Genomic DNA, 15,989 nt, shown 5'->3' on the forward strand with positions numbered 1-15,989 from the left:
TGATTCCTTAGTACCAGTTTTTGTCCTCTATTTAAATCAGAGGCAATTAATAAATATAAAACAAGGATTGTTTAAAAGAGAAATATTAAATCACAAGAAGACTAACACAATTTTTCTTAAAAGTTCCTTGTGTTTCAAAATAAGATAGGTTAAAATCAGTGATTAACTTTAGTGCTACTACCTGACAAAATTCCAGATTATTCTATTGGTAGAGATAACATAAGTTAATCATTGATTATTTTAAGCTTAAAACTACTGGTTTCATTCATGATTAAAGTTAACTGATTTTTTCTTTAAAAGTCATTGGTTCAAAATTTAATTCCCCCCCCCCCCAAATAGCATACTTTGCATTACTTATTAGATAAGTAAAGAAGAAAAATTGATGTAGGAAAAATGTTGAGATTCAATTTTGCAAGAATCAATTTTGTTGAAACATTGTTCACAGTAAAGACCATTTAAGAAAGGAAAGAACCATTTTAATTGTTTTGGTACTCACAGGGTTCGGTAACACAACATTCATTTCAGCAGTAACTTTTGCAGCTGTGGTCTTCTTATTTTTCGTCACAATTGCCCTTAATGATCGTCTGTCACGATCACTCAGGACACACGTTCGTCCGCGCTGTGATTTAGCAGATGATGTTCTTCCGCTTTTCAAATATGCGGAATAAATCTTCGATACAGTACCTCTTGAAACACTAAACACCTCGGCTACCTTGCTTACAGAAGCACCTACCATACGTGCTCCAACAATTTGCCCACGTTCGAAGTCTGTTAACTCTGACATAATGCAATGACAACCTCACATAACAGTACTCCGACAACAACTGAACTGTTTAGCACATTTACGAAGTTGTATAGGTGGCATCAGTAGTCAAAAATGCCAGCGCAACCTACATATTTCATTAAAATCAATCTTTCTTTTCCAACATGCATTTCACAAGGTGTTTCCATATTTTTGTCCATCCACTGTAAATATCTTTTTTCCTGTTTCAGATACTCTATGTTTGATTTTGATGTCTTGATGCAGTACTGTTAATAAAATGTTGCACCAAGTTGTTTAAAAAAGCACATTCCTTCCATCTTGAAAGGAAGAATTGATGTATTTTAAATACTTAATGAATATGAAAACATTTATAGGCTATTTTCTGGGTAAACTATTATGATTATAGTATCAAGAACTCGGGCATTGTAACAAAATTGAAGCAAAAATCAGAGCATGATGTGAATGATTAAGATATTGATCATGAATATCCTTAAAAAAGGGAAAGAAAACCTTCCTTTTTATACTATTCATTGTAAATGATTAGGTTACATTTTTCATCTGTTAAATAAGTAGAATGTTGGTAAGGAAAAATTTGAAAACCGGATTGATAATCTAATATTAAGACTTGTGTAATATAGTAAAGCAATGTATATTTCAAGTAATTTTATATTAATGATCTGTAATTAATCACTTAGGGGCCCACTAGTGATTGAGCAGATAATATTTGCTGAACACTTTTAAGAGCCATTCTCACTGGTGTTTGTCGGAGCTAACGGAGTCAGTTCCACGTGTCGACTAGCTCTGCTATGCCTACAGTTCAGATTTTTCAACTTGCTGCTCTATGGGAAAAACCTGGTTTTGGAGATGGGTTAGCTATGTCAGTTGTCTCCATTAGCTCAGATAAACCCCAGTGGCAATGGCCCTTTAGGTTAACACGAGTTCTAATCTAAGCAAAAGGACTAACTATACACGTATTTTCATAGTTTTTTGCCTGTTGGCCAATTTGCCATAGAATATGTGCCTTTTCCTTATGTAGATAGCCGTCACATACTTTGTTATACTTAATTAAACGTATTAAGTACCCATTAATCATTCCTAAGTATTTGACTTTTAATATCCGGTTTTAATTAAAGTTTTTAGTGCTGCAAATATAGTCTGCACAAACAGTTCACGTTGGCATGTTTAATCATATTTTATCAAACGATTTTTGGCATTTGAAAGAAAGAGACTTGCTTAAGAACACTGTGTTGTGAAATTTGTAAAAAAATAACATTAGCTTTAAGTACATGGAGTGTGAAATGGAACTATTGTGTTACCAGATTAGAACCAAGTGTATGCATCTCATAAACTTGAAGTACAACCTCAGTCGCTGGCTGCTGCATGTGCTTACTCAAGCAGATGACAGATGTGTACGGTCCTGCACTTATCTGCTCGAATCTCAATGCAAAGACAAAATTATGGACTGGGTCGTCATTTGTGATGAAAAGTGGATTTACTTCAACAACACAGGCCGAAAGAGGGGTTTGTCTGCACCCGTTGAGCCCATTGGCAACGTTGCAAAGATCAATTTGACTGACAAAAGGACCGTGCTTTGTATCTGTTGGGATTGCCATGGTTTTATCCACAATATCTGTAAAAAGGTAAAACCCTCAACAGTAAGGTTACAGCGAAATGCTAGTCCATATTAACACTGCTATCAAGAAAAAATGTTGAACTGAGTTCCAGCGTGAAAAGGTAATATTCCATCACGATAATGCAAGACCACTTTTGTCTGCATTTACCAGCTGGACCCTTTATGGGTTCGATTAGGATCTTTTACCACACCCCTACCATTAAAGCCCTGACATCGCTTCTTCGGACTTCTACCTTTTTTCACCCCTGCAACTACATCATTGCTGGTGTTATCTTCAACTCTGCACAGAACATCCGAAATGAGGTTGATCTGTTTTTGGACTCGTGTCCACCAAGTTTCTAGGCTGAAGGCTTTAAAAACTGTCAAAACATTGGCAAAAAATCATACATTTGGGTGTGATTACTATCCGCACTAAAGGTACTGCTTTCATGTTTTGTTCTTTAACTTTATGAAGAATATTTTTTGGTGGAAAACTTTCGTTACAAGCAGATATAAATAGTTGTTTTTATTATCGTAATGTATTGAATAATATTTTAATAAAATTCTTTGTATAGTATAATATTGTAAATTAAATATTATCTAAAGATCTATGGGATATATCGCGTCTCCCTTTTATAGCTATAATGTTGTTAGAAGTTTTTGTTTGGTACATTATAGATTTTATTGTAATCATTCTGTTAACATGATTCATATCTATTTTTATTTTCCAATTATTTTCAGAAATGTAGTAAATGTGATAGGTATGGAGCTTCTGTACGATGCTGTGTTTCCGAGTGCACAAAGATATATCACTATCCATGTGCTATTGTGTCTGGTGCATTACAGGTAATTTTTGGCTTTTATGATTACTTTAAGCAGTTAAGTTACTGTACATAAGTAACGCTAAATGTTTCGAGTTACAAATTATCAAAATTTTGTATTTCTTATAGAATGCCAATTGCTTCAAAATTATATGTTCCATCCACTTAGAAGATGCTTTTTCATTTGGTGAGTATTTAGTTTAAAAGTTCTTTCATTACTGTTTTTCAATGAAGTTAAAAGATTAAGAATTAATTAGTTATTTGGATTCTTTATCCTTTGTATCTTAACCCTTATTCAAAGGACATAACATAGAGAGCATTTGAACTCAAATAAAACAAACTGTTAAGCATAAAAATTTCATTCCCTAGAAGACAAATCAACAGTATGGCCTCAAGCTCAGGTGATTCATTACTTCCTCCTCTCATGAATACAGAAAATTTCAAAATTTTCATCATAGCCTCAGCTTTGAATTGAGCTGTCCCTGATAGTTCATTCATAGAATTTGAGTAGAATCGGAGAATTTGTTCATGTTCTTTGGTTTAATTGTTATGAGCACCATATGGTGTCCTAAGATATGCCAATAATGCCCTTGTTCTCCTAGAACTGGTTTCATAGCTGTTTTCCAGAGCTTTTGTTTAAACTTGAGGAAATTTAAAAAAAAAAAAAAAAAGTTTCAATTATTGATATCCATTCATTTATTATATCGAATTTTATATAGTACAAGATAACATTAAGTTTGTGGGAAATTGGATGGGACTAAAAGCTTTGTTATATTCGAGAGTTCACTATAAGCCATGTTTATTATAGTATGGTTTGACTGTATATACATCAAACTTATATTAAAACAGAGGCCTGTATTGTTGTTAATTGTTAATTAAAAAATAAAATTTTGTGTTCCCTTAATGGTTAGATAAATGATAACTTATAATTTTGCTACAGAAAATGCTAATTCAAATCAAATAATCATATCAAAATGTTTTGGTTATTTAGCATTTTGATGAAAAAAGTGTAACTGATTTACAGATTTTAATTGCCATTAAAAATCCTTTTGTTTCATTTGCACCAATACAAAATTAGACTTAATTAAAAAAACTTTTTTAATATAACAATTTTTTTTCAAATTTGCAGAGTAATATATAATGTATAGTAGGGGGAAAAATTAATGTTATATCACTAGAATCCAAAAAGAAAATTTATTTGGTTTCCTTTTGACTTTATGAAGTAATGTATTATGTTTTCTTGAACACTGCAAAGTTTTCCCCCCTCATTGTATGATTCTAGTGTATTAATTATGAAAATATGCTGTTTCAGGACAAAAATATTTCATCATCATAAAATTTCCATCATTTTTACTCTGCCTGTGTGTTTTGTAAACATTTAAGAAAAGGAATACATATAGTCTGTCAAATAGCTTTTTGACAGTGAAAATTCCTTTTTTCCTTTCTTAAATTCTTCATTGTTACGACATGACAATTAGAAAATAATTTCCATTCACTAGTATTTTCAAAAAAATTTTAACAGACGGTTTCATTCAAATAAGAGCTCCACAACATACGTCCCTCAAGAATTCCTAGTCCCTCAAACACCATAAATTACTTCACACAAGTCTTACTGACTGATATAATTCAAAGCCCCCGCTGCCGCTAAAGAATTTTCTGAACACAACCCTTCTGAGTCAGACGCGAAGAGAACACTTTGCCCACTCCCAACTAGAAAGAACGTAAGTTAATTAATGCTTTTTCTGGCCTTTATATCTTCATGTACATTCACTTTTCTTATTATATCTATTTTTTATTTTTTTATTTTTTATTTTTTTTATTTGTTTTTACAAAGATTGCATTATTTTCTTACATTTTGTAATTTTCCAATGCTTATTTCAACTACTTTGAATTATCTTTCATAATGACAATTTCCAATGTTTAATTTTTACAAATAATATTGAACTCAAATGCATAAACATGAGGGTGTCGGGGAATGCTTACTCGAGCGATATCGCATTTACTGCAGAAATTGCTTTTCACTCAAAATTGAATTACCTAAAATACTTAATCGGAATGAGTTCTTTGGATCTCTGCATTGTTTCTTAATCCCTTCTATTCATGGAAATGTTTGGCCTGACTTGAATTGCCGGTTTGGCATCGCCTTACTGCTCGAGTAAAGGACGAAACACCTTCGTATTTATTTCTTAATTATTGTTCGTTGAATGGGAGTTAACATGTTCCCCTTGAAAAGTCAACTAATTTCCGATCAGTGGTAATACTTAATTGCATTTAATTTAATTCTTGCTTTTAATTTATTCCTTTTACAATTGTTGTTCATGATTTAATTCCAGTCCCCATTAAACATTTTTAACAATTTACATTCAAGTTACTTAAGAACATCTTTCGAAATAGAACTTACTAAGTATGGATTCACTATTTTTAGATCATTCTACTGTAATTAATCTTAGGAGATAATATAATCAATATTATTTAGTAAATAAATTTTAGTCACTTTTTCTGTAATATTTGTTTAATGTAAATCCATTTTAAAATCTCAAAGTAATTATTATTACATTTTATGATTTGCAGTTTATTGTAAAAGGAATAGAAAATAAAAGAATTAAAAAAAATGTAGTATATTTACATTATTTGCATATGAGTGCCAAGACTACTGAATTAGAAAGTTTAATATATTAGGAGGTTTGTTGTGGTTAGTAATAATCAAAAATCAATACTGATGCTTTATGAGCCTTGGCGTGGCCATTGAAACCTGTGATCTCCCAGTTAGTAACATTTATCAAGATTATTGGGAATTTTTCTGATACTGTTCTGGCTATTAAATGCAGCACATTATTTATTTAGTGCTTTTAAAATTATGATGGTTTTTTATAGTAATTTATTTAAAGGGTGTTTTGTTTAATTATTCTTTCAGGTTTCTTTTCTTATTTGTTATACCATATGCTTCAAAATTTTTGTGCCTTCAGGTTAAACAGTAAAAACTGACTTTTTATTATCAAATTTCTAAAATTTTTCTCTTAATTTTTAAAATTCTTTCATTAATGTTTGTGCTTTCTTTGCATTTACCATATCCTTGCATTTTTATGCATGTCGTTAAAAAATTGAGTAAATTTTTTTTTAGGTGTCTTATGTATGGCATGCCATGAAAGTGGTGATTTATCACAACTGTTGCTGTGCACATCCTGTGCCAATTATTATCACGGGAATTGCATGGATCCTCCTATAATGCCATCTCCAGATGTGCGAGCAGGATGGCAATGTTTAGACTGCAAAGTGTGCCAAAATTGCAGGTAATTAGCCTTGTATTAAAATGCCCCTTTTTTTAAACTGCTGAAATAAGGAAAATCTCAAAACTGACATATAACTTCCAATGCTTAGTTAGCAAATTTAAATTTGAAATATTTTGATGATTTAAAGGAAATAAGCATGTATTCAGATATTTTCAGAACAGGTTAATTCTTGTTGATTGTATGCATATGGATGCAGCAACAATACTGTGTATGTATAGAACATATGGTTCTTGAGAAATACAATATTATTAATGTTTTTATCAGTTAGATTTGTTAATGTTCATGAAAACTTCAGAATTTTCGGTCGTTTTTATGAGTAGATACTAGTAAAATAATAACTTTACGGTAATATTGTTAATGTGTGTATTAGTTTTGTTGAATTAAATGTTTTATTAAAAATAGTGCTTGCTTGTATCTGAAATTCTAGTTTTCTGTTTGTCTGGTGCATTTTAATTTTCCTTATGTAAATTGATTAAAACGCTTAAATTAAATGAGAAAGCTCACACCATTGTAAATGATGCATGCCGTTTACATTATTGCTTCTTTTGATGATATGTAAATTTGGCAGTTGTGAATAATTTTTATTATTGAGAATTCTTAAATTTTTTTGATCAATTTAGCTATAAACTGTTAAACTTGTAATAATCTTGGCTGAGAGTGATTAAAAGTGATGTTATTTAAGCAGCCAAAAAGATTCAAATTGATCTTTCAGTTTCTTATTAAATTAAAAGTTTAAGGAAGTAATCACTAAATTTAATTTTATTTTGAAATAGCTGCCAGTTTTTGTTACATAAATTACTTTTATGAAGTTTTCCAAAGTTGGATCAGTTGTAATTTTTGTTACATAAATTGTTATTGCTTTTATAAAAGTTTCCTCAAACTGGATCATAAGTAGTAATTTTTCATTGCTGTAACCATTAGAGTTATGATACTTCAGTTTCATCAAAGTTCAGCAAGTATATATTGTTTCTGTTTTACATTGAATTGTAAGGTATAATTTTTCAGCAAGGAAAGTGTTTCTAAAGGTTATTGATAATATGCTTTGGGAAAACATCCTTTACTGAAGTTGATTTTTATATATTTTTTTATATTCATATTATTATTTTTATCTTGGAAAAAAAGAATTTTTCTTTTTTTAATACTATTTCTAAAATAAAAATAAGTAAATGTTTTCTTAACATAATTAAAAACATAGTTAAAAAAACGAAAAAAGTTTTTGTGCATATAGAATTAAATCAAGACTTAGAAATGTGAAAAAATTTAACTGAAACAATTCTTTAGCTGACTGAGATTACATAAAAATAAAAGTGATTGAGATTACATAAAAATAAAAGTGATTGAGATTACATAAAAGAAAGTCTATTTTAGACTTCGTTATTTTCCTCTATCTAACCCATTCCTAAACTGATCTACAACATTTCAGCTGTAGCATGGAAATGCGTGATAGTCTGGATGCTGAATGGTAAGGGGTTCCAAGAAGAGGTAGCACTTCAAAAGGGGAAAAGAAAATTAAAATGTAACTTTCTAGAGTTGCTTAGGATACTCTGTGTGAAAGAATAAGAAATTCAGGTTTTGGCAGTGTTTCATATCGTGTCAAAAATAAATAACTTTGATGAGTTCTGCATAAGTTTTGGCAAATGAATGATATTGCTATAATGGAATGCAATAATAGAATGCAAGTACAAGCTCAGAGTAATGTAGCAAGCAGAATGATAGTGAATATGTAATGGGATAATTTAGATAATAACAATAATGGGATGATTTGAATATTCTTGGGAAAAAAGCAGTGTATGGCTGAATAGTTGGAATATTTTTTATCCTTGAAAGCATGATGTGGAGTTAATATCTTAATTGAATAGCAGCCTAGAGAGGTTTGACAGTAATAATAGATATTGTTTATGTTTTCTAAGTTATTCTGGAATCTTCATTATGAATAAATTATTAATGAAGTTTGTATTTAATGTAATTTCTCTTTCTAAGGCAACCTGGAGATAACAGTAAAATGATGGTGTGCAACACATGTGATAAAGGATACCACACTTTTTGTGTAAAACCAGCCATCGCCTCAGTTCCTAAAAGTGGTTGGAAGTGTTCTGTAAGTATTTTGTTTATAATAGGAATTCTTAACTGATTTTCTTTTTTTAATGTGGAGATTTTTTTTGGAGGGTGGGCAGTGCTATTTTTGACCATAACCATTTCCTTGTCAAATTTAATTAAAAATTTTGCAAATATTTTATTATTCTTTCATTTTGTTTTTGAGCTATTGAGATGAAAACTATTATTATTAGTGTGGTGTATCGAGAACTTAATCAAAATTGAACTTAAAGCTGGCGTAGCGCCAAGCATGGCAAGCACACAAAATAATTGTAAACCAGAACTAAGACTGGAATGCTCGTAGTGATATGTGTGTATGCGAGTGATGATGTGTTTTGTACATAATAAAGTAGCATGCAATTAAATACAGCGTCTTGTGAAATAATTACCCACCAAAGATATACAACAATTAGGAAGAAGTATTATATGTAACTTCTGAGGCATGTTCCTATATAGAAATATTCCCATCTAATGTGCATATGCTGTTTTACAAATTAATTTGTTATTGCTGTGCACTCATAATTCATAAATAATAATTCTGTATAATTTCATTAGTTTTTCTTTGAACGTATTTATATTTTTTTCTATTGTGGTTTCTTAATCGAGGGCAAGCTTCTATTAAGTGTGGAGGAAGGATATTTGGTAACCATGAGATTAGTTGATTTAAATTATTATAATTTCATAGCTAACAATAACTGAGGCTTAATTGAAATTATGAGACACCAAAGGATCTCAAAAGCTAAAATTTAGGCATCATGTAAGTGTAACGGAAATCAATTGGAACATGTTCTTATTTATATTTACTAAACATAATAAAATTTATGTATTAGTGAATATTCATTATATAAACATAATAAAATTTTTGTATTAATGAATATTATGATTTGAATATATAAATAATACATATTTATTAAATGTATTTATCCTAAATCCTATCCTAAATTTTATATCTTTACAGCCCACTAAAAAGTCAGTTTTAAATTTTACATATTTCAAATGAAACTATTAAATTACCATTAAAAATGTTTGGAAGGGAATGATATTCTGTTATATGTTGAGGGGGGGGGATAGAATGCAGCAATAGTGACTGATAACTACTGCTGTATTTTATGTTTTCTGAAGCATATATCCATATCATATTTTCAAACATATTTTGACTATTATATTAAAACATCTATTTTTATTGCTATGCATTTGAATATGTTATAAGATCCAGTTTAATGTATTGTTAATGATTCATATTATCTAGATAATTAAAACTTTTAGTATTTTAAAATTTAACTGTATACTAGGAGCTTGATATGCTATATTATTGATGCTTTTTCTCTCATGTTTTAAGTCTATGTAAATCTAATTATTTTTTTACATTTCAGGCATGTCGAATGTGTGGAGACTGTGGTGCCAGGACTCCTGGAAATGGACCTAGTTCTAGATGGCATTTGAATTATTCAGTTTGTGATAGTTGTTACCAGCAGAGGAATAAAGGAATCGCTTGCCCATTATGTGGAAAGGCTTATCGGCAGTTTAGTCAGAGGAAGACAATGAAGCATTGTTCTGTATGCCAAAAGTATGCAATCATTTAAAGAAACTTTTGATTTTTCTCTTTTTCTGTAGTATTAGAAATTTTTTTTTAGCTATTTAATGATTTAAATTGATATTTAGTGTGACACTGGGTAACATGGAAAAATATGTGTAATTTAGTATATTAAGGGGATTTTTATAGTATTCAAAGAGTAATTTTTTATATTTAACAACTTGTCAAGGATTGAATGAAAGTTATTGTTGAATGAAAAGTTTATCTTAATTCAACTTTTTGTTGTGTTTAACTAGTTAACCTGGTTTTTAAATTGTAAACATGCACACAATGAAAATATTACTTTAAAAGGTCTTATGTTCATTTGTAAACTTTAGTGTTAACGCTTGCTTTATTAGCATTAGCAAATACATTTAAAAGTAATCTTGACATCATTAGACACAGTCAAGTTTTTTTTTTTTTTTTTTTTTTTTTTTTTTGCTATCGTAGAGCCTCATTTGCTTTGGCAGAAATGACTTCATAAGTTTCCACTTTATTTTTGATTTTGATACATGATTATTCTGCATTTGCTTTCTACTCGTCATATGTTTCTTCAGTAGTTTAACGCTTACAAATTTTAACTTGTAGATTATAATTTATTGTAATTACAAATTTTAATTGTGAACTGTATTTTATTGTAACTTGAACACACATACAAATCAGCATTAAGGAAAGGTTGAAAAATATGAATCTATAGGAAAATATCTTTTATTAATTTTTTTTATCTGCATATTGTTTTAAAGCACTTTTAAAACATAAAAAAAATTGAGCTAAATCTGGAGTGCTATGGAGGGGAATTAAAGTTCGGTATTTTAATTTCTGGCCAAATGTTAAATTGAGTTATATTGTTAAATAAAATGTTAAATTAGAGTGTCTATATTTTTTCACTGCTTTGGTCCTTGCAAATTAATTTCAAAATCAGGACATAATTTTCTTGCTGTTTATTAATATTATATGAAAATTGCTGAATGTAGTTTTATTTTTTATACAGATATATTCACGAAGAATGTGATAGGAGAACAGGTTTGGACACAATGAATTATGTCTGTCCAATTTGTGCAGCTTCTGAAGTAATCACAAAATTTTTATTTGAGAAATATGAAATGCTTTATATATATATGTAAAAAATTGTGTTTTCAGTATTTAGTTTATTTTGTATATTATGATAGGCCTAGCTGGCTATTTTCAATTTGTTTTTAACATTGTGTCAACTTTTTTGGGTGCAGCAATTGAAATTTTAATTTTATTGATACTAATATATTATTATTTGTAATAAGGTAAGTAAAAGTTCCTTTACTAGTAATTATTTCAAATCTTAATTTAATGTTTAAAATGCTCCACTATAATCGTTTTACTTTTAATACATGCATTGCTTTTTTGATAAGTAATTATTCTACCTTGCAGTATATAAATTTCTTATTTCAGGTCAGGAACCTGGATTGCAATTTTGAAGTTAATAACTTGAAAGGTTAGTCTACCTTGATTCTGTCTTTTTTGTTGTAAATTTGAAATTTTGATCATATAGTGACGTTTTTGTATTATTAAGATTATACCTATTCTTCACCAGAAAAAAACAATTTCTAGAAGCCATGTAAAAGATTGGAAATTCATAGTAAAGGGCAAAATGTTCAAGGGTCTGTGATGTATAAATTTTTTGTTGCATAATTGATACTGTCATGATTTTTCGTCAGATCTACAGGTTAAGTAGCTCACTTTATCTTTTAATTTTTAACCTTCAGTAAGGAAAATGACTAAGGAAAATATTTCTGAGCAGTTGAATTAATAAAATGTAAATTATGGAAATTCCATTCCTTCATATCTAGTGATTTTCAGCTTAATTTTTCTCATTGAATTTTATTTCACCTGAATTTTCTTAGTCTTCTCCAGACATCTGTAGTATTTCTATTAAGATTCAACCAATATTTAATCAGTTGTTATTTGTATTTGATTTTATTTCTCATCAATAAAAGGTACATCATTAAACTTATCCATACAATTAAATATACATTACTTGTTAATACTATTTTCATCACATTTAAAAATAGTTTAATGAATAAAAGCTTTCCTTCTTAATTCTCATTAACAAATGCGTAAAAAAATTTCAAAACAAAATTAACCAAAAACATTAAACTTAAATTAATTAGAATATCTAATTAACTATTAATATATTTTGTATCAGAATCATATAATAATAGTTCAGTAATCTTAACCTTACAGTATAAAATAAATTTAAGTCAGTTTAGAGTTTTTTTAAAATGGTGTCACTCTACATCACAAGAAACTCATAGTTTGAGTGAAAACTAAGTGAACACCTAGTTTTCTCTTGAGATCCTTCTATTTTTTTCTTGTTTAAAGGTTGGTAGCTGTGGCATTGCTTAAAAATGTGGCAAAATAAAAAAGCTAAATTGGTGATGAAAATGAATATTATTAAATGATCCTATAGAGTCTTTAAATAAATCACAGATAGAAGAATTCAGCTAACTATCCCAAATTGATCTCTTTGTCTCAGATCCTTGATAGCAGATCAATATGCTGACCATTACAGTACAATTGTGACGTAATGAACTTTTGATTACATGGCGTAGCAGCAAAGCAGATGACATTATGCCATGTGTAAAAAATTGGAAAATTACATTAAGAATACTGTATAAACTGTATAAAATTCTGTTGTTATTGATTATGAGAGTGTGCCAGAAAATTGTAAAAATTAGCTGCAGCATAAAAAAAAAAAAAAAAAAAAAAAAGTGCATAAGGCTTTACTCTTCTGGAACATTCATATACCAGCTTTCACATTTTTGAATCTTTCCACCTGTGTACTATACAATACATGCATAAAGCGCACACATACAGTGTTAGAAAAGCTCCTTATTTTATTATTATAGATAGAAAGCAGTTTGTATTTTGTGTTGCTGTCTATTGTTATTTTTACAAGAATATTTGTATGCAATTGAGATAAATATAATGCTTACTCACTTGTGTAGCATGTCATTGTTCAAAGTGGCCCCTCCTGTCTTGTAATACATCTCTCTCTCTGTCATCTTAATCAGCTCCGCCATTGGCCAAGTGGTTAAGAACTGTGATACTAGTAGTTCTACCTGGCGTGTGTTCAATCCTTGGCAAACAATCTGGCTGGTTTTCATAGTCTTGCCATGCTTAATATGAATACAAGCCAGTTTTCCTCAGAAAGTCCTCCATGAAAGCATCCCTCCTCTTAGGCTGATAGTCTTCATGGCTTTGTCGTATTCAAATAACCTTGCTTAAGAATTTTGGAAATTGTTTTACTTCCTACTTAAAGAACGTATTTGATTGGATGCATCTCAGTTTTGAACAGCTGTGATGATGTATTATCTGCAGCACAAGACATAGCAGCAACATGTCTGATGCCCTTAAATGTCTGGGTTCACATGCATGTTACATCGAAATAACATACAATAATATATTTTTATATATTTTCCCTGCCTGACAGCAGTTAATAACTTGCTGAACAAATTCGTGCTATGGTTAGGAGCTTATATTGTTCTTCATGCATGAGGTGTTTTTGGTAAATGCAAGTCTTAAGTTCATGTTGATTGCAACACTTTCTTTTTGTACAGACCCGGATTATTGCTGTTTGAATGATTTAGTGAAATATTTAAACTGACTTTTGAAACAGTAGTACTGATGTTGTAAGCAATCTGTTGCTTTTAACTAGTTATTTATTTTTTAGATGCAGGACTAAAATTGGTTGTTGTTTTACTGATTTCTTTTTCTTGCCATTTCATTGACCATTCAAATTAAAAAATATAATTTTAGTGGAACTATCTGAGAAATAAAATACTAATTAAAAATGGCAGATTGCATATTACATCATTACTGAAACATCCTTTGAGTTGCCTCTGCTTTAAAGAGGACCAAACTTGATCATTCAGAAGAAATATTATCTTCAAAATGATGTTCTGTTGGATCATGTTTCAGTCTTGCAGATAGTTCTCCCCATTTCAAAAATCATATTTATTATTATTGTTGTTGTGGCTATTATTATCATCATTACATTAATTACACTCCATTATTGTATTTGAAGTATAATAAAAATTTTCGAGTTTGAGATCTCAATAAAAATTTATGATCCTGTGTTTGATGAATTGAGGCACTTCACACACTTTTTGCTCTCTTTCGTGAGTGCCGTGTGTGATTGATGAGATCAAGCTCTCACTACATTGTTGATAACGGTCAGAGTATCTAATATTATTTGTTATGCTGTGTAAAGTTGCATGCAAAAGATCCTATATTCTAGGTCCTATTAACAAGAAATTATTATATTGGTTCAAAGGCTGCATATGTGAGAAATTTCAATCAGAATTTTAAATCTTGTATATGTATTAGGGGAAAAAAAAAAATGTGATTTTTTTTTTAAATTTATAAAAGCTTTGATTTAAAAAAAAAAAAATATCTGTTACTAGAATTGTAAAACTAATTGCACTTCCACAAGGATTAGAATCAGGGTAGGTACAACTTAATTAAAATGAGCAAAAATTAGTTTTATTTTTTAGATTACCATGGACTTCTTTTCACAATTCTTTGAAATGATGCAAAATATGGTTTTTACTTTTCGTATAAAGTAACACTTAATTTCTCTGTAAAGAGCTGCTAGCCACAAATTTCAAAAAATCATTTTTTTCAATTAGATGGGTTTAGAAAATGCAAAGCTTTCTTTTAGGAGGGGAAGCATTTAGATGATTAATACATAGTGTGCTGTGTTGTTTTTTATGTTACATTTTTTTGTGTTTGTAATTACAAAAATATGCATGCATATTTGCTGTTGAGTAAATTTATATCATTTTATTATTTAATTAGTTTTATATAAAAGTATAATTTCTTACTTTTTTTTAAATAAAAAACTTTAATAGTTTAAAGTATCAGTGATAATGTACAAGGAAAATGATTTTACATAAAAATAAATTGCTGTAAAAATATATTTGATTAAATTTTTAATTCAACTCTCTTACATATTTTTAATTGAAATTACAAGGAATTGACTGCATGTGTACATTTAAAATTATTATTTCATTCTGAATGCTTTATTATTAAGTATGGTAAATTTAAGTTTTTGTTGTGGTTAATTTTATGTATAGGCCATTGTTTACAAAATTTACTTGTAAATCTGCCTGCCTTAATAGAATGTCATTGCACGTACATGATATTGTTTAATTAAATCTGTAATTGCTAAAATTATATTTTCCATATACATTTAAATTTTCAGTATAAAAATTATTGTGATTTATTCATAACTTTTAACATTTCAGATATATGTCATAGTAGTTCAAGAGATTCCTTTTTAACTGGAAATGAAGAATCATTATCCAGTGCAGATTCAGATTGCTTTTTTGATGCAGTAAGTATTTATATTTTATGATGCTTTTTAAATATGTATCATTTCCTAGTTTTATTTGTAATTTTCTGAGTAAAAATATAGTATTTAATATATGAATTTCGATTGTAAGCAGTGTCGTATTTACGGATAAAAGTTACTCAGCAAAGTGAATATTCTTTTTCTTATATAAATTTGAATTTTAAATGTTGTATTTGAATTATTTCAGTGTCAAGATACAAAATTTTAAATCAAAATGCAAATCTGGCAACCGTAAACCCGCCTTGCAGGGAAGCTATTTTACCATGGCCGGTCATTTTGTAACAATATATTCAGATTTTTTATTTTATCTGAATTCAGAAACCAAAATTTCAATTATCCGTTACTACAGAAGTATTACATAATCATTCCAAATGATGATTATTACAGTGTAGAAATAGCACTTTAGGCTTCCATTTTGGCCTCATTTTAAGTAACCATATTTTTGTT

The 15,989-nt window shown here is 29.2% G+C and overlaps 1 protein-coding gene across 4 annotated transcripts in view; it reads left to right on the forward strand.

Annotated features, from left to right (window-relative positions):
• LOC118192375 (histone-lysine N-methyltransferase 2C-like) overlaps positions 1-15,989 on the forward strand; it is a 284,640-nt gene that overhangs the window by 34,810 nt on the left and 233,841 nt on the right. For all 4 annotated transcript variants that reach the window (XM_085813029.1, XM_085813032.1, XM_085813031.1 and 1 more), the window contains exons 9-16: positions 3,117-3,221; positions 3,326-3,383; positions 6,318-6,486; positions 8,467-8,581; positions 9,954-10,147; positions 11,145-11,223; positions 11,579-11,621; positions 15,436-15,524. In XM_085813029.1, the coding sequence (XP_085669155.1) occupies positions 3,117-3,221; positions 3,326-3,383; positions 6,318-6,486; positions 8,467-8,581; positions 9,954-10,147; positions 11,145-11,223; positions 11,579-11,621; positions 15,436-15,524 (852 nt within the window). The remainder of the gene's footprint in view (positions 1-3,116; positions 3,222-3,325; positions 3,384-6,317; positions 6,487-8,466; positions 8,582-9,953; positions 10,148-11,144; positions 11,224-11,578; positions 11,622-15,435; positions 15,525-15,989) is intronic.

The sequence above is a fragment of the Stegodyphus dumicola genome, chromosome 3 (assembly GCF_044657685.1).
Source record: "Stegodyphus dumicola isolate Sdum_Otavi_A_Nest chromosome 3, ASM4465768v1".
NCBI classification, from domain to species: Eukaryota; Metazoa; Arthropoda; class Arachnida; order Araneae; family Eresidae; genus Stegodyphus; species Stegodyphus dumicola.